The 21,361-nt window shown below is 49.4% G+C and overlaps 1 protein-coding gene across 1 annotated transcript in view; it reads right to left on the reverse strand.

Annotated features, from left to right (window-relative positions):
* SHISA3 (shisa family member 3) overlaps positions 1-13,484 on the reverse strand; it is a 75,674-nt gene extending 62,190 nt beyond the window's left edge. Inside the window, exon 1 of the mRNA XM_069631742.1 lies at positions 12,864-13,484. Coding sequence (XP_069487843.1) covers positions 12,864-13,149 — 286 coding nt within the window. The 5' untranslated portion in view covers positions 13,150-13,484. The remainder of the gene's footprint in view (positions 1-12,863) is intronic.
* Positions 13,485-21,361: the final 7,877 nt, after the last annotated feature.

A 21,361-nucleotide genomic window follows, 5' to 3' on the forward strand; every position in this document is an offset into this window, starting at 1 on the left:
CCTCACTCTCTCTAGCCCCACGCAACCTACCCCTCTCACTAACCGCACCCAACCTTCCCCCATTCTCTCTCGCCCCCACCAACTCTACCTGTACTCTCTCTACCCCCACACACCCTACCTCCACTTTCTCACCCTTCACCCATCCTACCCCCACACTCTTTACCCCCACCCAGCCTATGCCCACTCTCTACCCCACCCCGCTCTCTCTACCCACCCTGCCCCCACTGTCTCTAACCCCACCCACCCTACATACCCCCATTCTCTCTACCCCACCCACCCGATCTCCACTCTCTTTCTCCCCTCACCCACCTTAACCCCACTCTCTCTACCCCCACCCACCCTATGCCCACTCGATCTAGCCCTACTCTCTCTCGAGCCTGCTCAAGTTCTCTCTACCCCACCCACCCGATCTCCACTCTCTTTCTCCCCTCACCCACCTTAACCCCACTCTCTCTACCCCCACCCACCCTATGCCCACTCGATCTAGCCCCACTCTCTCGAGCCTGCTCAAGTTCTCTCTACCCCACCCAACCTACCTCCACTCTCTCTACCACACCCCCCATAGCCCGACTCTCTCTATCCCCACCCACCCTATGCCCACTCCCTCTACCCCCACTCTCTCTAGCCCGCTCTGTCTCTCTCTACCCCCACCCACCCTGCCTCCACGCTCTCTACCCCACCCAACTGTAACTCTCTCCACCCCCACCCTACCTGCACTCTCTCTACCTCCACTCTATCTGCACTCTCTCTACCCTCACCCAGTCCCCACTCTCTCTACCTCCACCCATGCACCCCATCCCCACTCTCTACCCCATCCACCACCAAACCTACCCCACTCTCTACCCCACCCAACTCACACTACCCCACCCTACCCCCATTCTCTCTACCGCCACTTTCTCTACCCTCACCTAACCCTACCCCACTCTCTCTAACCCCACCCACCCTACCCCCACTCTCTCTAGCCCCATCCTACCCCCACTCTCTCTAAACCCACCCTACCCCCACCCTCTCTACATCATCCACCCAATCCCCACTCTCTCTACCCCCACCCACTCGACCCTTACCCCACACTCTCTACCCCCGCTGTCTCTACCCCACCCATCCTACCCTACTCTTTACCACCATCCACCCTACCCCCACTCTCTGCCCCACCGAACCCCCACTCTCTCTAATCCCAGCCACCCACCTCACCCCCACTCCCTCTACCCTAACTCACCCACCCTACCCCACTCTCTCTAATCCCAGAAAAAGCAACCAATGGGTATTAAGGGTATTGAAATGCCTCAAACAGGACATGGGAACTGTTGTATGAAAGAGAAATGTGTTGTGTATTCATATCTTTAACTAATATTAACCACCTACAAGATCCCATTCTAAAAAGATCTGCTGATGCCTGGACAGATCTCATTTTACGTTTCGGTTCAAAGTGTGTGCATTCTGCATAGATCCTAGAGCTGACAAGGCATAGGAGGTCCCCAGAAGAGCTCTCAACAACCACAGTGGACAGATTGTTGACTTTGGAAACATTAAAAGGTAGCATTTATTTGCATACACCCAAAAACAGTCTTTACTCAAACTAAGAAAGCAACAACACATTATTGTGAAGCATGTCTTTGTCCGTTTCATTTTGATTGTTCTGGGATTAATCCCCGAGTACCCACTGCCTTCCTTTCTCCAAAAACCAAAACCATAGTGATCTGTCAGTGACGACTGTCCTGGGCACCCACGACCTTCTTGACTAGCCCAGACCTCTCATCAGGGCCAATATTGTGGGATCAATGCCAACTCAACTCTGGTAGCCGCCCACAGCCTGTAAACTCGGGGGAGGGAGGGCAGAGGATCTGGCTATTTTTAGACAACAACCCCCTACTACTTGCAATGACAAATGTGACGATAGGAAAACAGCATTTATCACCCTGATCACAACCCTTTGAACCTTCTCCTAAGGGTGGTTGGTTGGGAAAATAAGCTCGATTGTCTGGTGTTGTGCGAAGAGGAATCCAGGAACACGAGGCAGAGGTGAGTGAGGCGGCTCCTTATATGCTGCCCTCACTGCCACTCCTGAAAGGCAGCTCAGGGACTTCTAGGGTGGCCCCTGCATAACTGGTCAGACAAAGGTTTGGATGGCCTCAGACACCAGGAAACATAAAATGCAAAGCATGGCCACATCAAGGTCCCCTCTGCCACCTCTGGGCCTTTAGATGCAGCTCCCAGTGATCTGTGGTGCATTTGTATAGGTTTTTCATGTATTCATTACAGGTCTTCATCTATTCGATAGCTGACTACAACTTGATTCACTTATGTTGTGAGCCCCCACGAGCACCACGAAAGGTAACAATAACCCAACGTTTGGTTATCTTGTTTCCCCTTTAGGGGAACACGACAGATGTACCTTAGCTATCTACTGGCTTCTTATCTGTCCCCTTTTCTTTTAATCTACAGGTTGCATATGTACACTATACTGTTCTACTTACATAACAGTCTATGATTTTAATTTGGATTTTCGTGATTTTGACAAACCCTCCTGATGAAAGTTCTCTGAGTAAATCTCCCAAGAACAGAAACATGTTGAGACAATTTCCTGGATGTTTACAGGATTGCAACAACTTGTGTTATTGAATAATAATCAGAAACTGAATTACATTGCCATTTGTTTGCTGAATGTACTCTATGGCCCTCATTACAACCCTGGCATTAACCAATGGCGCCATGGAGCTATTAGCGCCATGGTTAACGCCGGTAATTTACTGGCTCCGCCATGGTGACATGGGGAATTACCGCCCCATTCCAAGGTTGGCGGGGCGGTAATTCCCCATTTACCACTGGCCCTTCCCCATTCCCATTTTTGCCCCATAGGGCTCAATGGGAATGGGGAAGGCGGTAATTACGGTACCGCAAAATGTGGTACCGTAATCACCTTCAAGGTCCCTTTGCGGGTCCCTACCTTAACGGCTGGTACAGACCAGCCGTTAAGGTAGGGACCCGCAAAGGGACCTCGTAATCAGGCGTTAAGGGATTACTGGTACCCCTACCGGTACCGGTAATCCCTTCACGACAGGGTCGTAATGAGGGCCTATACCTATTTGTTACCTTACCATTAGATTGGAATTGACGAAATCCTTGTTTTTTAGATGTTGATCTTAACAGAGATTATGTATAGGAATTTATGATGTTTATTATTAGTTGTGTGAATCAGAACCTCTTTATGTATATTTAATTAAAGATATATATGTTTTTTAGGAGCATAATTGCGGTGTGCAACCTGTTATTGAGCTCTGTCTCCTAATATATTGATGTGCATTTGTATAGGCCACAGAGTTGGAGAAAAGGGTGCCCTAGACGACCACCGAATAATTACTGCGCACACATTGTTGACTTTAGATACCTGCATTTATTAACACACATCCAAACAAAATAATTTTTTAAAAATGTTATTGTATGACTAAAATATAACCCAAAAAAAATGATTTTGCATGGAAGAAATGCTGTTATGAATATCTGGCCACTAATCTCTAGCCCTCACTGCTTGCCATCCTCCAAAAACCAACAATGCAATGAACACAGCAGCGATGCTGACCCTGATGCTTAGCCATAACCTGCACCAACATGTATGCCCCATCACGGTCAATGTCAGAGGATTGGTGCTGTCAGACCATGCCATGCTCCCTCCAATCACCATGAGAAACCCCACTGGAAACAACTGAGGATCAAGGCCATTTCTTTGTAGCCAATCCCTGCACAGGGTGTCTGACCCACAGGTCGGTTGCACCCTCGAAAAAGAGAACTTAACAAATTCTCCAAAGTGCCTATGAAATGATACATTCCTCTGTTGATAGAGGCACCTGATCCAGGTGAAACATCTTCTCCCCAGTCTCCATCTTCGGTTGCCTTTCTTCTGTCGACCTGTCCTCTTCATCAGTCTAAGAAGTCCACTGTTCAACGCTTTCATTGGCTCAGCTATACCCATTCCTGCATCCCAAAATCTCCTCTGGGATTTCATTATGGCCGACTAGGCAATGAGGGCACCTCACACATGCAAGGTCCTGGAGCACCAACCATCTCACTCCTCTTCTACTTAGTCAAACGATGTCTTTGCCTCCCAAAGGTGCTATGAACAGGTCTGCTCACGGTAGGCGTTGCAGATGGCAAGCAGTCGTAACTGTCTCTAACATCTCTCCCATCAGTTGCAGCCCTCACCACGCCAATTCCACTCAAACATACTCTCTTTTGGAGAAGATGAAGGGGGTGCCCGAGATGTTTACCAAGCCACTGAATGTGCCCTATTTTGTCCGTGTGGGCTGTGCATCAATGCGGTCATGGAGCGGCACTTGTTCTTCTCACACATGGAAACACCAGGTGAAAAGGTGAATGCCTATGTGGCGGCCCAAGGCTGGTTGGCAAAACACTGTGAATTTGGAGCTCTCGCCGACAGTCTTGTGCAGGACCAGATTGTTCACTGATTGTAAGAGAGGTTATTGATAGTCAAAGACCTCTCCCTTTACCAAACCATCATGGTGGCCAAGGTGACTGAACAAATTCCCTTATGAAGCACTAGTGTGTGTATGTTCAATGATCGATCATATCTTTTAAGGATGTGATAATCTTGACCGTGTGAAGTCTTGCCGCAGCATTAAACATTGACTACAACTTTTTAAGGGATACAAATTTAATAATGTGCATGTTAGTGACCAAAGTAATCTCCTTTTTTCTGATTTTGGCACTAGGTTACGACAACTACTCTGAATAGCATACGCTCAAATCTTACCTTCTACAATACAAAACCAATACCAGAATAAATATCTCTATCCTGGGTTTTAGGTGCAGAGAGATTTCACCTATTTGTTGGTAGTATAATGAGGATTACGTCAGACTTCTGCAGGAAACATAAAATGCGAAGCACGGCCACATCAAAGACACAAGGGAGTTGGTTTTCTTAAACACCGCAACACAAAACTAAAATCATAAGAATGGTCATGAAAGGGAGCCCCGCCTGGGTTATGGCAATATGATGTATGCAGGACTTCCCATATAGAGAGATTTGAAGTACCACAGAAGGCAGCAGGCAGGCCCACTCTGGGCTCATCACCTAGTGATCACGTCTCATCAGGACTGGACTATCTTCATAGGCTCGAAAATAAAAGGGAGAACATTCTATTAGCTTATGTGTCTCCTGTCCATGATTTTGTGGAGTGCGGCCTCCAATATCTACCTTATAAAATCAACCAATAACTTCCTCTCGGGTCCCTAAATTCCTTGAATTCGGGACACCCACGGGAGGCTGCTGCTTTTCTATCTAGGAACACTCTTCCTGTGGGCCTTAAACTTGAATGCGATCATAAAAACACTTCAGAACACGCTGACCCCCCCCGCCCCCTTCTGCAGTGATCCCAAGAGGCTAATTAGGGTGCGTCACTAGAGAAACAAGAGGGAAAATAACTACTTTTCAATGACCAAGAACCAAAGAGCGCTACCTTCATGGCCCCCCGCGGACGGCAAATGGCACGGCCCGGGCACGGATGGGGTGAGAGGTGTGTGTTTATGGACTGCTCGGGGCTCCCCTGGCCGCGCACCTGCACAGTACAAGGCCCCGGCTGTCCGTGAGGAAATACTGACGGCCTCTCCTGCGCCGGCAGAAGCCGCGTGATTCACCGCCCTCTGGGGAGGCCTTCACAGCCAATTACTTCCACCACTAAACCACGAGGGCGAGGGAATGGGGGGGGGAAACACCTCCACGCCGTAAATAATGAAGGAGACGGCGCTGCTCTCGCGCCGACACGGGCTCGCGGATCGGGAAAACAGATGGCACGGCGCAAGCGTCCAGGCAATTAAGCCGCGGCCCGCCCTCTTACGCGGCTCCGCTGGGGCGGGAAGCACGCAGCGTATTATTACTGACAGAATTCCCGCCAGGCTTATTATTGCAATTACGTCAGAATAACAAAGTGCGTAGGCCGCGGACACAGGGTTTCGGGTCGCTGCTATAGGTGCCTCGCGTTCCCGTTGCGTTATTTCTGCCCTTTGTTCAGTTACATCCGCGAATAACCCCGCAAACTAGCCCCAGTGCGCTGCCAATATTCGACGAAAATTGTGGTGGCCACGTGGATGCGTGCTGCCAGAGTGGGGGTGCAGGCCTTGTTGTGATTGCTTTGCATACTCGCCAACATTTTGTCACCAAAAAGATGTAGGATTTTTCAAGTTTCAAAAATAATTCCCATAACAATGACATCACAGGAAAATACAAAACATACATTGTTGGCACCATTGAAGCATTCTAAAATACACAACCCATCAAACATCACAACATGGAAAAATGTTGAAATGGTAAAAATGTATAATTCTGAATGGTAACTTAACACCAAATTCAATAACCTAACTTCACAGAAGGTAATCACACAGAGCTGGTAGGGAACGTTTGCCACTGCTCTGTAGCAGCAGCCCAGGCAGTACATATTTATTGTAAGTTGAACACTGAATGACATGGTGACTGACACCTCCCTTGGTCTGATAGGCAGATGCTGTGTTACACTCTTCCACTTGCCTTCAATGGTGGTTCACCTAAGGGTTGTCCCAGCAAGAGTGCAGGAAAGTGTCAAGTGGATTGGTCTGAGAAAAATCAAAGTAATCACCTACCAGTCATCTGTATAGACAGACTAATTAATGTGTTGCATGCTTTGTCCTGGAGCCTGCCTTAGAGTCACATACTCGCTACTGTAAAAAGCAGTAGGATCTGTCACTGAAATCTGTAGGCGGTATGACTGCTTAAAAAGCAGTAGCCTACTGCCTAAATCTGTAGGGTTGGCAAGTATGGCTTTGTTTTCTTTCGAAGTGTGCTTTGGGATCACTTGAGAGGTGCTGGTGGTGGGTTTGCTGGAGAAGGGTGGTGTCTACACGGTGTTAGGGGCAGATGCGGGCCGGGTGTACGAGCACACATACCACTGCAGGATACCACTGCAGGATGCGCGCAGCTGCCTGAAGCGTGTAGCGTACGGCGGAAATTAGAAAGGCGAGTAGGTTAGTGGGTGTATGGGTCCATGACTCTGACTACTGTGTAGCCTATGTAGCACTTGCTGCCACCGATTTTATCTTTAATAAATAAATAAATAAATAACAAATCACAGGTTTACCTGATTTATCATCCAGGAAGGGTGTAAGGCTTCGAACGTGTGAACCAAGTGCTTAACTCTCTGAGCAACCCAATGAAGAAAAGAAATGAACAGTTTTCTCCAAAATACCAAAGTAACACGTGTTGCAAATCCAGAGGCAGACCACTCAGGTGTATCGATGTATGTGTCCGTGTTTGCAAAATAGTTTGCAGACTTGCCTCAGCAGTTCCACTCCTTGCAGGGGGAACTTGACTGGCCGCAAACATACTCTCAGCTCTTACATTCAAGAAGAAGTGCAGCAGAGTTAGTATGCTCTGTTCCTAACTACTCAAGCAGCAAAATGCACTACCCAATACGTGTTTTGCCTTATGGCAATTTCAGGCCTAGTACCAATGCCGTGCAAAATTGCCCTTGCAGCAGTGTGAAGTTTTTCAATGATGAGGTCAGTGGTGTCTCTGTGTGCAGCACCTACACAAGCTCCCTGCTGCAATCGCACATGCACTGTAAAGTGATCCACCGCGAGAGGAAAACGGGAACGTTCCTACTACTTGGGGAAGAGGATCTCTGCGAAAGGATTTTCAACACCAATGAACTATCGATTTTAATAAGTGTTTTAGAATGTTTGAATATTGTTCTGGATTTTTAAGAGTGTGTATGGGTACAATGATGTATTGTATTATGTATACATTTCCTTAAAATGCATCTTCGCGTTTATTTGATTGGTGTAATGTGTGAAAAGTTCAGTTTTGAACTGCAACGCAGGATAAATGAATAAAAAGCGACCCACTGCTTGGCTGCATGTCTGTGCTTCATCAAATACAAAAAGGGCTGCATGAATTAAAGTTCATCTTGTCTGAGACTTGATTCTTCATCGTTTGTTTTCACCTATCTTATGTTTATATCTTTTACGTTTTGGAAGACAACTTTTCTCCTGATGCTTTCTATATTACTTGTATCTTTAAAACCCCCGCACACCCGCCATATATACATTATGTAATGATTCCTTCTGCACAAGAATTGTAATGTATTGCCGCTTTTGTAACTAAGTGTAACGACAAGTAACAGCGCCACGATGCGCAGGGGCTACCTGTGCGCTATACAAATGTAATAAATAAAATGTCTATACAGCATTGGGTTAAACCATGGAACCGCTGCTCTTTATCTCCTCTTCCCACCTCTACGCCTTTATCTTCCATCCCCCCCAAAATGTCTTTTCCATAAGGAACATAAACTGGGTTTATTTAGTCTTTAGCTTACCATCCTTTCACAGAAAGAAATGTCAACTACATATCAGTCTTTGTCCCGTCCAAGAGCAGTCCAGCACCGAAATGCCAGGCAGTTCTCTTCTGAACAACATAGATGTTGGATTGTGTGCCCTTGGCAGCAGTTTCTCTAGCGCTTTAAAAGGCACGGTCCATCCCAGGGGTGTCCCAGTCAGTCATGCCTTCACTATACTTAGGATAGCCCCTCGTGCATCCAGACCATACATACACATTATTTTCATCCCTCCGCTCACTGCCTCCATACACGCTCACGTGCATTCTTTACATACTCCTTTCTATACATCATCCCATCTCTAATTCCCTCTTTCCATTTTCCTCCTGTAGACTAAGGTCTGGCGATCTCTGGGTGAGGACCCAATGCACCCTAAAATCTCAGACAAGGATAGGCGCTTTGAGACTACAACGGTGGTGATTTGGCACATTCTAAAAAGCTCAATAATTAATTAACAAACACTGTCATGTTCTTTATGAAGTAGAGTAAAAAGCATGCGCACAACTTTTACACATGCTTTTTACGCCACTCCATATTTTCCCTGATTTGGGACCCAGAATGGAACTGCTGTTTCCGCAACCCCCTTTCCCCTCCGCCATACAAATCTGCATGCTGGCGCAAATGCATTGGATTCTTATGGAATTCACCTGCTTTTTACATGAGCGAAAATGTGCACATATCATAGGTATCCAATCTAGATGATGCATGCCAGGTGTAAATATAAGGCAGCGTTCATACAATTTGCGCTATAAAAGGCAAATGCAAGGGCCAAAAGCAATTCTGTCGGCTTTTTGCTCCTTTTTGCACTTTGTAGAGCAAATGACAAGATTGCACGGAGGAGACTTGTTTGCATCTAAGTACAAATGTAATCTGTCCCCTTCGTGCAATTAGGCCCACGGTGTTTTTCAAAAGCGTAATGGGCGTAATGCACATGCATAGCATGCCAGCGTACAAACATTAAATCATCTGGGGCTCACTTTCCTAGTCCCCGTAAATTGCACAGAGAAAACCAGTGCAATTTGTGTCATTTGCACTACAAGTTGCAAAAGGCAGGTGTCAAAAGTGGGCAAAATCACCTGTACTCCTTTTTTTTTGCACTTCAAAGTGAAAACTGGGTAAATGCTGCCGGACATTTACGCGTGGCAGGCGGCGTTTCCAAGGAATTGCTATGGAACCCTCCTGCTTTTAGCAGGTGTAAAAAGCAAGTGGATTTCATAGGAATCCACAGCATTTACGTCAGCGTGAAAATCTCTTGCTGGCGTCAATGCTGTCGCATTTGTATGGAGGGATGGGGAGGTGGAAGCGACTATTTCGTTCCATACCAACTTTCTTCCCTAGAAATGCATTAACATTTTGAGTAAAGTAAAAATCATGAGAAAAGTGTTTACGCGTGTATTTCACGCATTCATTCTTCGTTACCCCTCAATGAAAATGAGCTCCACGTGCACAAATGTACATTTTGTCCCATGTTTCTTACACAGCAAAGATACAAACAAGGCCAGTCACGGGCTTCATGACAGAGGATAACCTTAGAGGGGAAATTTTGTTTAACCAACGGGGCAGGATCTACCTCAATGTGGGGTGCGTCCGAGAATAGCCACTGAAGCACCGCTCTTAATGTGTCATTTAGGACGTGATGATATACTGACAGCGACCTGTCCTTACGCGCGTGTCATTTATAAGCCGCCTTAGGTCTCTCCATGGGGAGGCCATGTTCCCCACAACAGGCAGCAAACCTCTAGTGCCAGGCATAGAGACCACCCGCTGAGTCTGCGGCTAATCCCATCAGAGCGAGAGAGGGACCCCTGCGAGCCAGTGCGCCTCTTGTGGGGTCTGACGGGATGGAAGATGGCCGCCGGGCCAGCGGAAGGTCAATGTTTAGAAACCCAAGTCATACATCATATAGTGGTATTAAACATGCACATTAAACACGCCCCCCTGAGGCGTGGGAGTAGAATAGGCCACCTGTGGCTTGCTCGGCTGAAATGGGGACATGAGAACGCGTTAAACGGGGGCGGGGAGGGACCACGTTAGCAGGGTGTACCCGAGTGTATCATAGCATTGGAGAGGCCTTTTAGCGCAACCCTGCCTGTAACCGCTGGCAAAGAATAACATCAACCCCGCCAGGGAAGAGACCTGACGCATTGGCAAATGTCACAGAAAAGCCCCCCCCCCCCCCCGAGCTGTGTCAACCGCAGCAGTTTTAATGTAACCCAAAGGAGACTCCCCAAAAAATGCATGTTGCGCAAATATGTGCAAGAAAGCGCGAGCCTGTATGTACACTACAGGTCAGACCCGGCGTCTAGAAGTTTCTGTCTCATGTGAGTGGCTCTTGCTATAGTGCTGCTTTTGCCATTTGCGGGGCCTCTGGCCGCTTTAGGGCCTGCGAGTTAACAGTGGGGTCACACACATATGACCAGTGAAGTTCGGCTAGCAACGAAACGCGCAAGGTGTGGTTTTCCGTGAGGCTTCTTTTTCTGACAGGGCTGCTTTTTCTATTCTGGCGCAGAGCTAGCTTTGAAGATATAACGCCTCTCCACGGACGCCAAAGAGTAGTACCCGAATACCCATCAACTCTCATGCACCCTTTAAAGATCCGAAGTGGGCGCACGCCTACGCAAGGGAGAGGGGCTTCGCGAGGAGGGCAGCGCAGGTCAGGGGTCAGCCACAACTGACCATGGATGACCTTCTGGCGGGAGGCTGTCAGCAATTAAAAGGCCATTTGCAAAACACTGTTAAAGAAACAAACATACCCCCGGCATCCAGATGACAGTGCTAGAATTTTCTCACGGGTCACACGTGTATAGACCCCCTGCCCCCGACACGGAGCAGAAACCACAGGCGCAGTCCCAACACGAGTGTTTTTACACTGCCACTCTCTCTTTCCCCACACACGCTCTCCTGATTTAAGAATGCAAGGGTTCCAATGTTAAGACTCATGTGTTGGGGGCTACTTTTTGGAGGGGGGCGTCTCACTCGCAGTAGATGCGGGAAAGTGGTCGCAGCATGTATTGCTAATGGGGGTAGTTGCCCGCAGGGCAGGATGGCACCGCTAATGAGCACGCGGGAGACGCAGCAGCGCCGCGACACCTCCAGTGGGCGCGGGAGGCTGTGCCCGCAGGGCAGTGGGCCATGCCCGCCGGGTGAGGAGGAAATTGCCTGCAGGTTCGTCATCTCTAATGCTGATGGAGGAAGGCCCCCGCGGGCCAGCGCCACCTCTGTAATTTGATCGCTGGCTCGTCTTTTCATAGCACCTCCTCCCCATGAGACGGGCACAGGTCATGCATACTTTCCAACTCCCCAGAGAGCCCCCATTTTCCATCCACGAATGCTGATATTTCCCGACGTTCTCCCCGTTCACATACCCGCTGTCCAATGTAAAGCAATGCTGGAAAATCCGCCTGCCCCGCGTGCTCGTCGTGCCGAGTGGCCGGTGCCCTGCGCCTCTCTCGGGTCCGCACGCTACCCTCAGTGGCATGCACCGCACATTAGCGCTGCCACTCAAACCAACAACATAGTGTCCCCCAAAATATCAGGTTTCAGGGGAAATGCGTTTGCTTTTTATCCAAGAGGCACAGGATAATAGCTCAGGAGCAACGTGCTTACCTTGGAAGCAAGGCAACACGCAGCAACACAGGTTCGAGCCCCGGGTCCGCCCTTAGAAAACTCTGGGTATTAAGCACATTATAAATAACCTATAATATCATATGCAAAAGCTCCTGAAGCTTTTGCATATTAGGGTAAACAGAGCAGATTTAACTTCACAACTGTTGGACCAGGTGGCACCGACATGTGACACCATAACACAGCCAGGGCCTACTAAGCGAACATGTTGTGTCTGCAGACGGCCCCACACTGCGGCCAGACAAATGATATATGTCTACCATGGATGCGAACCATAGACCCGAGAGGTCCCAACGCGGAGGGCACCAAACACTCCTCGGTGCCTGTCGCTGGGCATACTCATACATGCCATCTCGGGGATCACTCGGGAAGCAAGTTGGAGTGTGCATCGTTGGCTGCACTGCCGTAGCCGTTTGGATTGTAAAAAAGAGATCTCTGAGTTTGGGGAGATACAAATGGTTACCATAAACGGCCAAGTTGACGATTTAAACGCTTACTTCTGGGAGCTAAAAGTTCAAGGATGCATGGATGGCAGCCTCTGTGCACGCCTTAGAATAAAGTAGTGTGCGCGCGCTGGATGTAGTGTACAGGGAGAAACAGGGCATTCACACAGAGTGAAGCGCACGAGACGATGGGGGATGTGGGCATGATGCCGTGGGCGTGAGCCAGGTGACGGATGCAGGTGTGGGTGACAGGGGTGTGCACGAACACCGCCCGTGCACCGCAGGTGTGAAGTATGTACACAGGGTGTTTGGGCGTGTGACCGGGCGCCTCCCCGCAGGTTGGCCGGGTGTGTGGGTGCGCACAGCGCTGCGCGATGGAGGTGCGGTGCTTCTGTGTGAGCAGGGTGCGGGTAAGACTCACGCGCTGCGGGTCCAGCGGCACTCTCCTCCTCCCCCGGCGGCCGGTCGTTGGTACAGGTGCCCTGGGGCAGGCGGGCCTCGGCGGCGGCGCAGCAGTAGCGCAGGGCGCAGGAGCCGCAGCAGACGGTGGCGTCGGCCGTGTCGAAGGTCTCCGGGCACTGGAAGCCCTCGTGGTATCGGGAGCCGCTGTCCAGCCAGCCGTGGCAGTACTCGCCCTGCGCGCCCACTGGCCGCCAGTGCAGGAGCAGCGGCAGCAGCAGCAGCAGCGGCAGCAGCGCCGCCCGCATGGCCTCAGCGGGGCCGACACCTGGCGTCCACCAGGGGCATGGGGCGATGGGTGGCTGCTCAGGGGACTTCCGCAGCACGCTCAGTCAGAAGCGGGGTACATTCCTCGGCAGGGTGAACTTCTGGGCGCCCCAGCCACGCAATCACTTTTAAACGGTGCCGCCCAAAGATGTATCTTCTAGGGGGCTGAGCAGCGGCTGCACGGGGACCCCGAGCTCCTCGTTATCAGTCGCCCCGCGGTGCACTCTATTGCCTCGGTGCTGCCCGTGGGCCATGTGCGGATCCGCCCTGCAGCCACGTTCCCTGCTGTTGGCGCTCTCCCCTCGCTCGCCTTGACTTTGGCTGTCAGTGTGTGTGCTCTCTCAGCAAGCCTGGGTCATAAGGCAGCCAATCAGACCCCCTCCCAGACCTGCCCCCTCTACCCCCCCTCCCCCGCTGCCATAACTGTGCAGAGTTCTTTGCTATGCAAAAAAGCCAAGGGGTCTTCCCTCCACACTTATTAATCTGGTTCATTTTTGTCAATTTTAATTTTCTTTGTTGAATTATATGTGAGTTCCTGCTATTTTTCAAACGGGGTTCCTACATTTTCCTCTCTATAAAAATAACATGTATTTGCTGAAACTTTAATTTGGGGATCATGTTATTTATTTATTTATTGTTGGCTTGTTAAATGTTAAATTCAGTTTCAAAGCGCCCACAGGGCAACAGAGAGGTGACATAAGGATGAGATACATACAATAAGAACACAACCAAAAAAATACATAAGAAATATTAAATACAGTGGGGGTGGGGGCGAACCTACCATGCCTTGTGAGTGTTCAGAACGTGCAAGTGCAGAAGGGAGGGGGGAAGGGGGTAGGTGTGGGGGTGCTCGTGGGTGAGCAACAAGTGACGTGCAATGTCTGGTAAGTCCGGCATCCAGGATGGAGGGTTTTGCCGAGGCAAGTGCTGAGGATAGACAGAAGCTGGGCGCGGTTCGGTGTGGGAGATCAGGGGCCCGAGGATGCATAAGGGCCCTGAACACCAAACAAGCAACTGTGAGATTAGCAGAGGAGAGAAGGGGTGGAAGGAGGAGGTAAAGAGGAAAGTCTTGAGGAGCTTTCCAGAATTGAAGAAAGTCTTGCTCAAGACAAAGAGGGGGGAGGAAGCTGTTCCAAAGAAGGGAGCTGAGGAAAGCGATCAACCTCCTGCCCTTTGTTTGGCGAAATGCTTTACACACAAAGAGTTGGTGCCAGAGGAGCCCAGAGGTCTAGAGGGGGAGTATTTAGTAAGAGAGAATTGCTGATAGAGTGGTCCCCGGTTCCAGACAGCCTTGTGGATGATACAGAGGGATTTTGATATAATGAGGGAGTCCGGTGGATTATGGTAAGTCTTTATTAACCAAACAGACCACATGGCCACAACGCCACACAGGCCATACCAACCTTCCTTTTCTCACGAACCTGGAATGCCGACTATGCGCTAACGTGAGCCAGCATTCCTATGTACATTATGACACATCTCCCCCCCTTAGCCCAACACAACAAAAGAAAACATAACATGAGCGACAATAAGCAATAAAACATTTCATGAATTCAATAACCAGGAATAGTCCGAAAAGAATACAAATGTAGGAAAAACAATAACTATGGAAACAAATGTAAGCATATCAATCTCTACGCAAAAAACAAGATTACTGACACTAACTGCACAGAACACACACTAGCATACATAATCTCTTATCCCGACAGAAGGCCCACACACCCTTGTTGGATGCCCCCCACACACAACCGAAGCACGGGTAACACTTTCCCCTGATGCCACATTCACTCCGACCTCCTGACCATTTCCCATAGACACCACGTTATCACCACCTCGAATACCCCGCACACGCTGATCCACAGGAAAATCACACAATGCACTGTCCAAATCAGAATCCCGTTGAAGCAACGATGCAGCACCACTGCCACTGCCTAGCACAACAATCCTTCTCTGGCTCATCTCGTCCCATCATTAAGAACTACATAACCTGTCCCCACCCTCACTACCACACGAGGATACATAAAAACACTTCTCCTCTTGGAAACAAACCTGGGATTCTTCACACAGACCTGATCACCAACTTCAACCCTAACAGGCTTTCTCCCGCACTGTTGCACCCTCACACGATCTTGATGAGACCGCACTCTCTGCAACACCTCTGACATATTCACCTCTGTCACCACACCCCCACCCAGGGCAGCTGTCCTCAACCTAGACCAGTGGTATTCAAACTGTAGGTCGCGACCCCCTAGGGGTCCGCGGGTGCATCCCAGGGGGGCCCTGAGAGCTCAGCATGAAAAAAGATTTTTTTTTTTATATTTTATTTTTTTTTTAGATTGGAAGAAATGGGCTGGGGTGGCCCACATGGGCGGGCTGAAGCATGAAACTGTCTCAGGCAACAATGAAAAAGTGGCCCACAGTTGTAAATGGATATTCATTCCTTTAGTCACAGACTGGGCCTCATTACTACTATGGCGGACCAGTAACAACGGTGCTGGTAAGCTACCGGCACCGTTGCTACCGTTCCGCCATAGTAAGAGTTGTGCTCGTGGGTGCTTGACAGCCCCCGCCAGGTCTGACCTCAGCTCGTCGGATGCACCGGCACCGTTATTAACGGTGCCGGTGCATCCGAGCTCCCCATTCCCATTTGAGCCATATGGGGCTGAAATGGGAATGGGGATCTACCGGCACCTTCGAAAGGGCAATTATCATGTCCGCCTAACTCGGCATGACCTAGTAATTGCCCATTCGCGGGTGCCAGACCCGGATGCAACTCCAGTGGCAGCCGTGCCGGTTTTACCGGCACAGCTACCGCCAGAGTAGTTATGAAGCCCACTGTTTCAATAGTACCCAAAGGGGTGCTTTGTGTTAAAATGTAAGTAAATTGTGATTTATTCAGCAACAATGGTCAACATTACTAACTGCATAGTTAAGTAACTCATCAAAATGGTCCACATTGGCCAAAATGGTGGCCCATTTTGATTGGCCCAAACTAGCATTTTACATTTTTGGTACAGGCATTGCCCTATAGGCCTGTCCGAGCCTGGCGGCTCATCCATAATAGCAAGAGGCGCCCACCCAGTGGCCCCTCACCCATTATGGAGGAGCTAAGGAGCCAGCCCAGTGAAACAGTGAGCACTCCCTCAGCTGCTTTATCCAGCTAATGGAGTGCTCCTGGGCTGGCTGAACTGTCAAAGGGAAACACTGTTTCCCTTTGACAGTTCAGTTTAGTTCCCCAGCCGCACATGCTCACTGAGCCATGCAAGTGCTGGGGCGTTTTGCTTCGCCAGCATTGCATAGCTCATTGGAAATGCTGGCTGGGGCACTGCATGTCTGTATGTCCGAGGGGGAGCTCCTGCGCCTCCTCGCACATACGGACAGAGCAGCTGGAGCAGGCCGTTTCAGCACCCACACACAGGCCAATGCAGAAGGTACGTTTATGTTCATTGTTTTTATTTAAACATGTGTATGGATGCGTTATGAGTGAGTGTATGGTGATGGATGCTCATGTGAATGATAGAGTGATTGCTGTTTGAATGTGCAGCGCCTTGCATATACACATAATCATGTTCATTGTGTTAGGACCAGTGGGGCCCAGGGGACAGGGATGGTATCTTTTTACCGGACATCTATCATTCAAAACCCTCTGCCTTGTCCACAAGGCTTTCTGGGGCCTGGGTCCAAAATACCTTCAGCTATTCCTCCGCAAATACCTCCCCTCTCGAGCTCTTCACTCCTCTACCTCCAACTCCCTCAGGGTCAGTCGTTTATCAAAGAAACGAGCTGGGGGTAGATCTCCGTCTTCGGCTGGGGCCTCCCTCTGGAACAGCGCCCTGCCACTCTAAAACTTGAGGAGAACCATCTTTCTTCCTGCACTTATCAGACCTACCCTGTCTGCTGCCTTAAACGTAGCACTTGCAAATTGCTGGCTGCACTACCACTGTTTGTTGCCTTTATTATTTATTTATTGTTATTTATCTGTTTCTCCTCTGCTTCGCACTTTCCACTTCTCCCCCCTTCCATGCACTTTTCCCCTCACACTTGCGCGTTCTCAATGTCACTGGGCCTAGTAAGATCGCTGTTTTATTCTCCTCTGTTCCCCTCCCTTGCCTTGTCACGCTCTGAAACACTTGTGTACGAGCGCGATAGAAATAAAATATCAATGCCTGCCCCCTGGACTCCCAGCAACAATTGCAAACTGTTTGGCTATTTACCCATTTTTTGTTAAAAGTATGCTCTACAATGCAACATTTTAACCTATTATTTAAAAAAAAATTCACAGGGGGAAACCCCCCCGAACCTCCCCTTAATGCCCCTCCACTTAAAAAAGATTCACCAGCCGCCACTGGCCCTCAGACTGTGTTGGGAACGGGATGGGGGAACCGAGGGACTATGGTGGGAGCACAATGGGTGGGAACCATGGGATAGTGATGGGAGCAGAGTGGGGAGAGCCCTGGGTGTGTGATGGGGTGGGGAGAGACCAGCGACTGGGTAGGAGTGGGATGAGGGAGCCCAGCGACTTTGATGGGAGCAGGTGACGGCGCGCAATATATACTGTCCATTTGGCATTTCTGGGGGGTCCCGACCTGCCCAAATTTTGCTCAGGGGGGCCCTGGCAAAAAAAGTTTGAAGACCACTGACCTAGACCCAGCCTTCCTGCCCCTAATAAGTTCAAACAGAGTTCTGCCTGTTATCACCGAAGGTGTCCTCCTGTACGCCGACAAAGCCTCCAACAACACCTCCTGCCACGGCAACCCGTTGGCTATGGCCAGCTGAATGGCATCCTTAACAAAACCATAAATTTTTACCACCAATCCATTCGCACGTGGATTGTAAAAAGCAGTCCGATGGTGTCTAATGCCATAGATCCTTAGAAAATCCTACATTTTGTGGGATACAAATTGCACCCCATTGTCCGTGACCATGCTCCCAGGCACCCCTTCCTTATCAAATATCCTCTTGAGAAACCCAATAACTTTGTCTGTAGTCACGTTCTAAAAAGCGGCAGCCTCCACCCACCGCAAAGTATAATCCACCAACACCACCATGAACCTCAAACCATCCTACAAACACTCCATGGGGCCCATAACATCCAGAGCTACCTTGGACCACAACTCGTTAGGCACGTCCACAGGATACACAGGCTGCGGGCGCATCAACCTACTCTTGACACTCACTGTGCAAGCCACACACTCTTTCACTACCACTTCCACCTCCTCATCCATGGCCGGCCCCCAATAGTCCTCCCGCAACCTCCTTTTGGTCAAGGACCTACCTAAATGCCCTTCATGGGCCAGGTCCACCAACCTGGTTCTCATACATAGGGGAGGCACCAACCTCTCTCCCCTTGTGACACCCCATGGTCCCTCCGCCAACTCACTCAAAACTTGCAAATACCCCTTACCTTCCACCCTATCCTTAATCGCATCCCAACCTTCTTGCAGAGCTTCCCTGATCCAAGCAAGTTCAGCATCCTTGGTTGATTCCACCTCCCACTCATTCTTATCCACCGCGGGAAGTACGCATGCCCCCTCTGTGCCCACATCACTCTCCTCCACCTCCTCCGGTACCTCCACAGGTAGCCGCGACAAACAGTCTGCCACCACATTCCTTTTTCCCAGAAGATTCTCCACTCTAAAATTGAACTCTTGCAAGTCCACCATCCACCTGGCTATTCTCAGAGACACCAATGCCATCCCTTTGGTCATGAGCACACACACCAATGGCTCATGATCCGTCCTTATCACATATGGGATTCTAAAAAGAAAAGTTCTAAAATGCTTTGAAGCCCACACTGCGTCAAATCCCTCTCTCTCTATAACCGCGTACCTCCTCTCTGCATCTCTAAGCGCTCTAGAGGCAAAGGCAATTGGCTTACATACCCCATCCTGCCACTGCTCTAAAACCGCCCCCACACCCACATCTCTGGCATCGCTGTGAGTACCGTCCTGTTTTTCGGGTCAAATGACATGAAAGATGGAGCACCATCCACATCCTCCTTCAATGATACAAATTCAGCCTGGCATTCCCGAGACCATGTGAATCTAGCATTTTTCTTTAAAAGAGCCTGCATGCACACCGTCTTTTCCGTATATGACGGTATAAACTTTACATAGTATTCAGTCATGCCCAGAAACAATCTGAGTTATTCCTTATCGATAGGGGTCGGAGTCTCCCTCATAACCTTCACCAGCTCCTCCCTTGGCCTTATGCCATCGGCTCCTAATGTATGCCCCAAATATGCCATGCTGGTCACCCGCACCTGACACTTGGACAACTTTACCGTCAATCGACTCCGCTGCAGAATACACATAACCTGATGCACCCTCTCGTCATGCTCCATTTTGCTCCTACCTCAGACCAAAATGTCATCCTGGAAATAGCTCACCCCTGGTACGCCCCCAAAAAACTCCTGCATAAGACGCTGAAAGACAGCTGACGCCGAAGCCAAACCAAACGGCATGCAACAAACCCTATATGCCCCAAACGATGTTAAAAAAGAGGTCAACAGACGTGAATCCACATGCAAATTGATTTGGTGATATGGCGATGACAAATCAAAAGTAGAGAAACACTCCACATGTCCCATCATCAACAGCGACTCATTGATGTTGGGAAGAGGATGACGATCTACCCAAATACTGGCGACAAGTTCCCTAAGATCCACGCACATCCTCAACCCCCATCCTGTTTTCAAGCCAACACCACTGGAGATAACCACTCTGAACTCTCTATCTCCTCTATGTCCCTGCCAATTTTAACTTTTCCAATTCAGATTTCAAACCTTCCCTGGCCAAAACAGGAACCCCCCTCACACTGTGTACCTTTGGCACTGCCCCTCTCTTCAGAACAATTTGGTGAGAAAATCCTCGCAACATCCCCAGTCGCTCCACAAATACCGCAAGGTACTTGTTGCGCAAATACTGCGCTGATATGACCTCATCCGACCCCTCCTCACCAGTCAACACAGACACACTTTTCCCAGGACGTATTTCAATATCTGCGCAGTCTGCTCATCCCATCCCAACACACTGGCATCTTTGTGTGCTACATACAGTTTACCTTGTGTGCTACGCCCCTTAAACTCGATTCGCACCAACTCGTACCCCATAACCTTTATAGGTGCTTGACCATATGCACTAGGACTAATGTCAGGAGGCCTGAGATCAGATACCTCCTTCCCAAATTTTTCTCCATAAACCTCAGAAGAAATCACAGTATACGGGGAGCCGGAATCCACCAACATTTCTAAAAACACACCATTCACAGTCAACATGTCCCATGGCCCCTTTTTGGCCCCTCCAACAACATGTAAAATCACCCCCTCTCTCATCCTGATGCCATCAAAGGTTGCAGGATACCCCGGACCCCCTTCCAGTTCTATCACCCTGATAGTCTGCCTTCCTTGTGTATTACTCTCATCCATATTTGCTCTGCACATCCTGGCAAAATGTCCTCTGACCTTGCATCGACTGCAGTCCACAGTCCAGGCAGGACATTCCTTGGCCTCAGTGGGGTGACTGGACCAACCACACTTTTTACATGCATCCCTCACCCCACCACCATAGTTCCCCCTGCTTGGTCTGATGGGTTTCCCCTCAGGTTTATCCACCTTCTTCCTGAGATCACTAGTGACCTTCCTAAATGAAGGCAATATAACTTGAACCAACTCCCCTTGGCTGTGCTTGTCTGCTTTCTCAGTAACTGTCTGAATGCTGGCATGTGATTCCTCACACACCTTGTCTAGTGAGGTCTCTCTTTCTATCCACAGTCTCTCCGTGGCTTTGGAATGGCTGGTCTTCATCATGATGAGGTCCCTAATGCACTCGTCCAGCGTTCCAGTGAATCTACATGTATCCATAAGTGTCCGCAGTGCCGTGACATAAGCGTTAATACCTTCCCCAACTCCTTGTGCCCTGGAGAAGAAATGGTACCGCTCAAGTACCAATGTTTTTTTTTTTCTCCAACCCGTCCTTCCAAGTTTTTAAGAGCTATCTCGTAGGCACTCACTACTCTTTCTCTCTCTCCGCTACCTGGCACATACACCTCCTCTCCTGGCATATGTCTGAAAATCCTGAGCCCTTCAGTCCCGATGCAATTCAACAGCGCCGCCTCCTTCTAGTCGTCACTGTACCTCATCCCTCCTGCCGCTCTCATGCATACCTTGAAGGCATCCACCCATAAAACCCATGG

This window comes from Ambystoma mexicanum, chromosome 6q (genome assembly GCF_040938575.1).
Source record: "Ambystoma mexicanum isolate Mex_15411 chromosome 6q, UKY_AmexF1_1, whole genome shotgun sequence".
In the NCBI taxonomy this organism is placed as follows: domain Eukaryota; kingdom Metazoa; phylum Chordata; class Amphibia; order Caudata; family Ambystomatidae; genus Ambystoma; species Ambystoma mexicanum.